This window comes from Dromaius novaehollandiae, chromosome 11 (assembly GCF_036370855.1).
Source record: "Dromaius novaehollandiae isolate bDroNov1 chromosome 11, bDroNov1.hap1, whole genome shotgun sequence".
Lineage (NCBI taxonomy): Eukaryota > Metazoa > Chordata > Aves > Casuariiformes > Dromaiidae > Dromaius > Dromaius novaehollandiae.
Window position 1 is genome coordinate 15,429,774 of NC_088108.1, and position 9,474 is coordinate 15,439,247.

Genomic DNA, 9,474 nt, shown 5'->3' on the forward strand with positions numbered 1-9,474 from the left:
AAGGGCTGAACTGTCAAACAGCTTAAGCTGTAATAGTTCCCAAATGTAGGTAAAATATTTAAGTGTCAGTAATAGTTTCCCTAGCACTCTGTGTTAAAATGAAAGAAGGCATAAAATGCCTAACTACAAAATGTGGCATAAATTTGATTTTCACATGTGCTGTGTCTTTCTGGAATTTGATAGGCGAAGGAAGGGGACCTCAGAGTTATCAACAGCCTCCTGGATGATCCCAACTTAACATCAAAGAAGTTTAAAGATTGGAAACTAAAGAACTATGAGTTTTTCCTGGACATTTGTGAGTACAGTGCTGCTCTGAAATCACAAAATGGAGCCTCTGAACTTGCAACCTCAGCACCAATGCTGACACATACACATTCATTCATCGAAACTCACGTGTGACAGGACTAGTATCATGAATAATTGCTGGGTGCCATGAAAAATCCAATAAGACAAACACTGTAATATTTATAAATAATGTACTCAGCAGTATTGTAAATAGGTTGGATAAGAGAATAGTGCCACAGGATGCCTACTGCATTGCATGATAAGACAGTAATATTCTTTCTGAATTTTTTGTTTGCTATGATCAACCGATGTTCGTATCAAGCTCTGCATTAGAAAGAAGCAGTGCAGAAGTGTAACTGAAAATTAATTCCAGTATATTTAAAGTACTGTACTAAAACTAAGCTTATAGTGTGAGCTCCTACAATCATTTTATATATTTAGATGTATACATAAACATATCTATGTATATAAAATGTAATATGGTAGTTGACATTTACTTTTAAAATGCCCTAAAATTCACATTTTCACACATCTTTCTTGAGAAAAATATAAAATGAAAATGTAAATGCATTGGCCACTCTTAGAGATGAACATTTATTTTTGCAACATTTCCAGATAGTGACCATCTTTGCAAATAAAGGACAGAGTTATCAAAATGTAAACTCAATCCCTATAGTGTGCCTTAAAATGTACACTGTACATCTAGCAAATAGATCCCAATCTGGCCCTATGGGCATACTGTACATGCCATTTAGATACTGTGTTTGTAAAATAATGTGCCTGCCTTTAACATGAATGACTATAAGCAAGCAGGTGTGGCACAGAAGTAGGTAAGATATGAGTAGAACAATGTCGGTTGTTCGCTAATGCTGCAACTTAAACTGATTTTAATATAATCTGAAGTATTTCATGGTGAAAAAAAAATACCATCTGTGCTGAATATGGTGGCTACTGCAGGTTTTCAGTTTCTTCACTGTGAATTCAAGTGACACAAGCCTGTGAGTCACAAAATTCAAAGAAGTTCTCATGCTTCAAAGCTGAGAATTAAGTAAAAGGGGAAAAAAAACTGAATTTATCAAATAAATTCTGTAATAGACTGACATCTAGAGCTGAGTAAATTGTTCAAAATTATGTAATGTATGGCAATAATTTTTAACTGTAGGTAGCCCATTAGCAAGTGGGTGGAAGTTATTCAATACAGCATTTGAAAACTAATCTGTATTGATTGGCTTTGAGAAGACACATGTCACGTAGTGTATTTCTCTTCCTTGCCTGGATGAGAATGATTTCTAAGAATCAGATTTTGGTGTACATACTTGTATTCTTGAAAAAAAATTGGTCATTCTGAATGTTACTGAACATAAATTTCAAACACGTATTTGCAACTTCCCCTGAGCACATATGCTTGCTAGAATATTTCTAGAAAGCAGAAGAAAGGGGATGTGGATACAGTTGAAGTCATTTCACTTACAAATTAACACAAATATTCACTGAAACATTTTCACAACATTAACCTTACTGTCTTTCACATGTCAAGAATTGTAAAATTTATACAATTTAATATAATGTGGGAAAAAATTGTGTGTCAAAGAGGTACTAGTATCCAGGAAGAGATTTAATTATGCACAAAGCCAGAACTGGGTGAACATATCCTGTCATATCCTGACATATACAGTCTCCACAAAGCAGCTGAAGAAACACAACTCAGATTTGGTTTATATTCTCATTTGCAGTGGTATTTATTTGAACCCCAGTGGATGCAGTGATTAAACAACCAATAATCTGAAATAATTCTAAAATATTAATAATTTGAAAGTATTACTGGCTGTTGTTTTGAGTTCTTTGCATCTCATAATCATAGCATCATTGCAACAAATTCATAACAACATTGACATAGAACATGCAAGATGAAGGCATATTTGGCCTGCTACAGCAGTATCGAAGTGAACAGCAAAACTCCAGTGACTTCAGAGGAGCAAGATCCTGTTGTACATGGTTTGCTTGAAATTAAGCATGCACTTAAGCCTCTGTGTAAGTACTTGAAGTGAGAAAATACAGGAAATAGAGAACAATAGTTTGCCACCGCAGGTTTCATCAAAATCAGAGTTGCAGTATTCATGTAAAAAGTAAAAACTCAATCTAAATGTATTTACTATCTCAACATTTTAGTGTGCAACTGAACAACAGAAGCATTAACAGAGAACTCTTTCTTTCCTAACTGTTGTTCATATCAGATCTCTAAAAATTATATATATTTCACTATTTTAATATCCTTCATATAATGTGGGAAAAATACTATGTAGTGAAGCAAACAATAGGGTAAATTATATAAGCTGTTTAGAAACTAATTCATACTATAAGTGCAAGCAGTGATAATGGTCACATAATTAGTTAAATGGGTTGAATTTTTCATATTCATAAAGAAATTTAAACATGCATTTTGTTTCAAACCCGTAACATGGTCTATGCTTTCATAATAAACAGGTTTTAAAATAGCTTTCAAAAGCGATTGCATTGTAACTCGAAGACAGAAATGACAATTGACCACAAAATAAATTCAGTGAAGTCATTAGTAAACAATGAATCAAATTGTTTCTCTTCTATAACAATAGGTAGAGATACATCTTAGAATAACAGAGAAAAAAACATAATTAGGAACACGCCTTTCTCAAAAATAATACAAATAGTAAAGCAGTTAATAAAACAGTAAAAAACAGTGAATCTCAATTTTCATTTCTCATTGTTCACTAAAATTTAAAAAAAAGGAGATTTTTGAAATATTGAGCAGATGAGATAACAGAAAATCCTTCCTAAACTTGAAAGATCATAATGGCTTTTGGTGAGATTTTCTTTAAAATCTTTCAGTGTCATTCTGAAATTCTGAGAATCATGAGTCTTTATTCTGTTCTTGAAGAGTAGTTCTCATCAAACATGATAAGATTTGTTATGAATATTCAAGATAAATTATCTAAGATAGTCATAAGGTGAATTGAGATACTCTAGCAAAATTTCCTATAATTGAGTTAAGATTAACTGGGATAGAAGTTTGAAGGATTTGTCTAACATTCGTTAGACCTTAGAGCAAGCAAAATTGTATTTTTAAAGTAAGCAACACACAGATTTTGTTTCACAAATGTGAGTCAACATTTTGGAAACAAAGTCATTTCACAAGAATTTCGACATACTTCTTGCATGTCTACTCAACTCCATATTATTGCCCTTCCATCCCCACCATGAGTTTCTTCTTGCTGTAGCTAGATACTAATAATGAAACTATGCTATAGAAGTTAATATGCAAAGTCAGAGTAGCACATGCTGTTTGGAATTCTGTGATCTTTGAAATAACTGGAATGCCAAGTCTGATACAGATACTGTATTTAAAATTTGTGCAACGGATCCTGCTTACATACTAAAACAAACAAACAAACAAAAAAACAAAAAAACCCCCAAAAAGTCAAATTCTCCTGGACCAAAAGGTGCTCTGATACAGTGCAGCTGAAATTATTCTGGTGGTTGTGATCACACATTTTTAGGTGAGAAAAGAATTTTGTTTGCTGTCAAGTTCATCAAAGGAAATAAACAGCACCAATACATTACATTATTAGCATAATAGATTACCTGCCTGTACACTTAGATAAAAGATGGTTCTTAATATATGCAACTATATAGAGAGAGTGTTTGGATGTGTTTTATTTATTCAGATCTTATGAAAGTTACCAAACTTAGTGTCTTTATTCAGAATTCCTGCTAGGTAGATTTTTAACTGCAGAAAAATCAATCATTGATCACTCAATCAGTAGACTTCCCCTGTGACTCTACAAACATAGTCTTTTTGTTACTGGCTTTTATATATATATATGTATATAATATAACTGATTTCATGCTTCCCCTAAACTACTGATTCCCCTCCCTTTTTTAATACTATCCTTCTGTGTTCATTGAATTCAGTTCTTTGAGAACTGTCTTAGTAGCTATCTTAGCACTTCCTGAGAGATCTTATTTTTTTTTTTTGTTTTCATATATCTTAAATGACAATATTTCTGAATTTACTCTAATAGGCACAAGAAGTAATCAAAGAAAGAAGTTCTTACCAGCTTGTATGTCTAAATTCTGTAATACAAAAAAGGTGGTAAAAATATTGGGTCCCTAATCTGCAACAGCACATGTAGGGTAACATTTGCCCTCACAGTAATCAGAGTAGGTTGTTTCACTTCATTGGCAAAAACAATGCTATTGTCTTGTCAGCTTCTGATAGAGTCCTACTTTCTCAAACAGATCATGAGCACTTGTTGAACTGCATTATGCTTTGGCACCATAAGGAAAGACAGATCATTTGCTATTGAAAGATCTTTGGAGGATGAGATGTGATCTCTTTTCCAAGCAGGGAATTCTGAATGTGATCAGTTCAGATCTGGACTACTGTCATTTAAGCTAGAAATGTGGTGCAGATATGAAAGTGAAATTTCACAAATACCAAAGTGTTGCATGGAATTGCTAGCAATACATGGCAAATTAGCTTTATTCTTACTGTCCTCAGCAATTACAGATTTTCAGGCCAAAATAAAGCTTCTTTGATTCAAAGATTTGTGAATGATGATAAAGGTAACTTTGAAGAGGTTACTTTACAGAGGCTCTGGGAATTGTTCAGTCTCACTAAAATTTGTATAGTTTTACTGTTGACTTTTAGAAGGTTTCACTTGGAGTGTTAATAGGATAGACACCAAACTTTTGACAGAAAAATGAAGACTTTGGTAGAAATTGCTTAACTTACTATAAATCTGAGGAGAATAAAGAAAATTCTTATATCTCTTCTCTCTCTTAAGAATATAAATCAGACTTAAGCCCACACGTATGTTATTGCTTATATTCTTCATCATGTAGTCTCACCTGTCTTCCAAAGTAATAAAAACATTCTTCTCCACTAAAAACTAGTGATACTTACAACTAAGATGATATATCTGGGGACTCTCCACATCCTGGTAAATTTTGGCTGCTGGCCCCTTGAGGCTGGACAGCTCTGCCAGACTGAACTATTTTCTGATACTGCCACAGTGGTTTGGACAAACTCTTCATGTGATTGGGGCCAAAGAGTTTTAAAAGTAGGTCATTTAAGACAGCCTTTGGTCTTGGCAGGACACTGGACTAAGGCAGGATGCAGCACAACTGAACAACAAAACTTAAGCCCCAGGCACTGATCTGCTATGCCTGTCAGCTACCCTCAAAGACCTATAATATGAATGATGTCTAACATACAGTTTAGTTACAATCTAAACTCCAATCTACTAGCATAAGCAAATCTTATCTCTCTGTAGAGACCTGGGCTGGTATTTGTGGTCCTGGAAAAATTCCTCAAGGAGAGCGTAGCTCCTTTTGTATAACTGGGCCTCTCTCCTGAAAATACTATTCATAGTACACCCAAGTTCCAGTAATGTAATGTTAGAGAAATATGTGGTAAGTTTGTCTCATAAGGAATAATTTATTTCATCTTAGTTTTCAAAATAGGGAAATTGAGTATTTATAGGGAAGACAGAATGGCACTGGTCATAAAATGCCTTTGTGTTTTGAAGTGTAGGTTTGTAGCAAACTTTCCACATACCACATGCCTTAGACCACTGAGCTTATAATCTCCTTAGAGATAAGCTCTGTTCCATATTGCCAAATGATGTTTATTTACCCATAGTACAAATAATGAGTAGTAACAGGAAAGATTTAAAGAGCAATATTACCTATTTCATTTATATTAAGTAACATAAAGTTCTTTTCCTTCTAGAATATTTTCCTCATTAAAGCTAAGGTTCAGAGTAGCGTTTTCAGGCAAGCCAGGTTCCCCCTCTGCTTTCATCTCAGATGAATTTACACTGTGTGACTGAGGCTCTCAATGGGTGTTAACTTGATATATATCTAAAAATCAAACCTAAGCCATACTATCAGGTGATAAATGGAAAATACAATGTTACTTAAAATCAAGTCTCATTTTTTCAGTTGATTTTAAAAAACTATTTCCTTAACTCCCATAATATATAAATGTAGTACTTTAACTCTGATCAGTTCCATTCACTAATGTGCAGGCAACTGATTCTCTATTCTTGATATAATTAATAGATGGAGAATCATTTTTTAATGAAGCTTACTTTCTACATGTTACAATTTATACCATACTTCCATATTTAGAAGAAGGATTAAAATAAATATTAAGATTTTATCAGCTTTCAAGATAGCTGATATACTACTGTGACCTAGACTTAATAAAAGTATAATAAACTTTTTAAAAGCTACTGCCTGTCATTATCTTCAGGAAAAAAATTGTGTTCATGCTTAATGAAGGCCAGTCTTGAGGAGACAAAGATAACTTGTTTGCTTTTATTCAGATACACACAAGCACTAGATGTGACAACTGGGGACTGTGCTGAATGCATTAATGCCACCATATGAGCAGTATTTGAAAGAAAGCAATGTTGTATACATGATAAAATACATGGACAATTATATCATTTGACCAGAAATGCCCACTAGCTTCTGTCCTCACATTTCTAGAATATTACTCATTCTCAGGCATTGGTGAGGGTATCAATACGGATCTTTTTACTAACTGTAAATGCATCTGTCAGAATGCTGCAGATTAAATAAGGTTACCACATTATAACATACTAGCTCTATTGCATTTTTTTCACTAGCAACCACAAAACAAGTATGTCTTAATCAACAAATCTTGTTCACTGGCCAAAATAACAGTGAGACCCTGTTACCAGTTAAGACTTCTGTTTTACTGAGAAACAAGGATTTCAACTTAAGAATCTAAAAAGCAGGTTAAGATACAAGAGAAGTGCACTAGTATTAATAAACTTTTTACATTTGACACATACTGTATTACAAAGAAAATATCCTTGTAAGACCATTAATTGCTGGGCCATAGGTGACTTCTGTCTAGTTTACTAAAGTAGCTAATAAAACTTGTATAGAGAGCCTTTTTTAGATAATGCTTACATGTATGAAAATGTATGACACCCTTGTACTATGGCTTGCACTTTACTTGCATTAAACTGTGAAGTAGGCTGTAGTAATGTCTTTGTATATTCAGGGGTTGAAATACCAAAGCACTAGAGTGTCATACTGCTGGTGTTCAACCTGTACTGTTAATTAAATCTGATTGTGCTCACAATGTGTATTTTGAAAACCCCACTAACTTAAAATCTTTAGCAAATAATGCTATGGGGTCTCCATGGTCTTTGTTTCTTTGTAAATATAAACATTCTTACTATTTCTGTAGCAATAGGAGGATATAAACCAAACTTTCACTAGGACTGTTTTCAATAACAAAAAAAATCTATAGCGCCTTGTATAAAAATCATGGAGACTCCATGACTCGTGGGCATTTTTTGTTTACAAGCAGTATGTATATATGTATTAGAGGCAGAACTGTTATTTACCACAAAGTTTTGTTGTAGTTGATTCTTTCTAAAATACATTTTCTGTCATTAAGAAAAAGAAATATTTTAGCAAGAGCCATCTTGAAAAGAAGTTTGAAGTCTCAAAGCTTCAAATATTACTAAATCTTCCATGTTTCAGCCTTGTTTATCTAATCAGCTGTGAGATGAACTGAGAGGTAATAGTAAACTATCTCTCTATGCCAGGGAAAATGTCTGAGTTGCATCACAGTTCATGAATATTCTGAGACTTTTATATAATTACCATCTTGCTTTAAGCCCTTTCATGAGCAGGTACTACACAGATACTGTAGTAAAGTCCCTCAGCTCATTTATGCTACAGAGATAGAAAATTAACTGCTGTAGACTAATACAGGTAAAACTAGGTTTCAACCCCTGGATAATACAGTATTTCTTCAGTTTCACAACAGTATTTTTAATTTTATACTTGTCTATGTTGAGAGATGATCCAATAGTTTATATAGGCAGTGAATGTTAGGTTTCTTTTTTCCTCTTTTCAGATGAGTTCTGTGTGAATTACTGTAACTGGCTGCATTTTTTCTATCACAGATTAACTTGTTAACTTTTTGTGTGTCTACAATGAAAATTTATGAATGGAAAACTTCACTGTGTGTTGCTCACTGGGCATATACCTCATGGTACATTGCACAGACGTGTAAGTTGTAAGTTGCACTGCAACATTAAAAAAGGAACATATTGCTCTTTTTTCAAAGATATTAACTTATTTAAGAGATATAGTCTGTACATTATTAAAAAGAACATTTATTCTTCCTAAATTCAAACAAAGCTTTTGTTTTGGGGAAAAAGTTGTAAACTTCAGTTGTAAATTTGGACTTCAATAAACTGAATTATCTGCACTTAAATTTTGTGCTTGTGTCTTTTCTTTTGTGGTTGTGTTCTCTAATAACTATAATTAAGAAGATTAATCAAATTCAAGCTTCAGTTCTGGATTTGAAATAGGCACACATAAAGGTATAACCATTTGATGAAACCAATGCTCTGAATTGTATTGACTGTATATTCCTTTTTTTTTTTTTTTTTTAACAACTGAAACTTTGGCTGGTTAACATAAATAACCCTTCAGATAATTCTTCTAGCCATTTTCTTGGTCAATGTAAATACAGTTTACATGAGTTTTTCTCTCCCTTTCATGTTTTAAAATGTGGATATTTAGGACTTGTAATCTTAAATTCTGGCACTGATGTTAGGGAGAGAACATCATCTATAAGTAAAAAGAAAACGTACAGTTATGAGATGTCAATTCATTATATCAAAGATTGCTACAAGAATCTTTGTGTCTCTCCAAAGGCAGTATTAAGAGGTTATACTACCTAGGACCCTATAAACTGTATTTTTAAGTGACATGCACTTAGTAAGTGCATAATTAGGTAAAGATAACTGAGTAGTGATTTAGAAGGTATCAGAACAGAGCTGCTATTATACATTGTTCCCCAAGAAATTACATTGTTCCCCAAGAATTGTATTTATTTAGGGAAATTCATTCTTAGTGTTTGGATGTTGATTTTATTCTTGTTAAGACCCCTTGAATTTTGAGGTAAGAACTTGCTGTTTGAAGGAATTTAAGCAAATATGTTTTGTAGTGTTTATAAGAAGTCCAGGAAAGGTTCCCAAGTGGCTCTTGAGAAATCCCATGTCATGTCTTTTGTCTGGCTATAATGAACACGGAATTTAGGTCGGGCTTCTTTGGACTGACCTGGGCTTATTAATAGGACAATTACTTGTA

The 9,474-nt window shown here is 33.4% G+C and overlaps 1 protein-coding gene across 1 annotated transcript in view; it reads left to right on the top strand.

The window, feature by feature from the left end:
* The window catches only part of LOC112983901 (connector enhancer of kinase suppressor of ras 2-like), a 240,445-nt gene extending 231,852 nt beyond the window's left edge, over window positions 1-8,593 (top strand). The window contains exon 24 of the mRNA XM_064518287.1: window positions 184-8,593. Coding sequence (XP_064374357.1) covers window positions 184-399 — 216 coding nt within the window. The 3' untranslated portion in view covers window positions 400-8,593. The remainder of the gene's footprint in view (window positions 1-183) is intronic.
* Window positions 8,594-9,474: the final 881 nt, after the last annotated feature.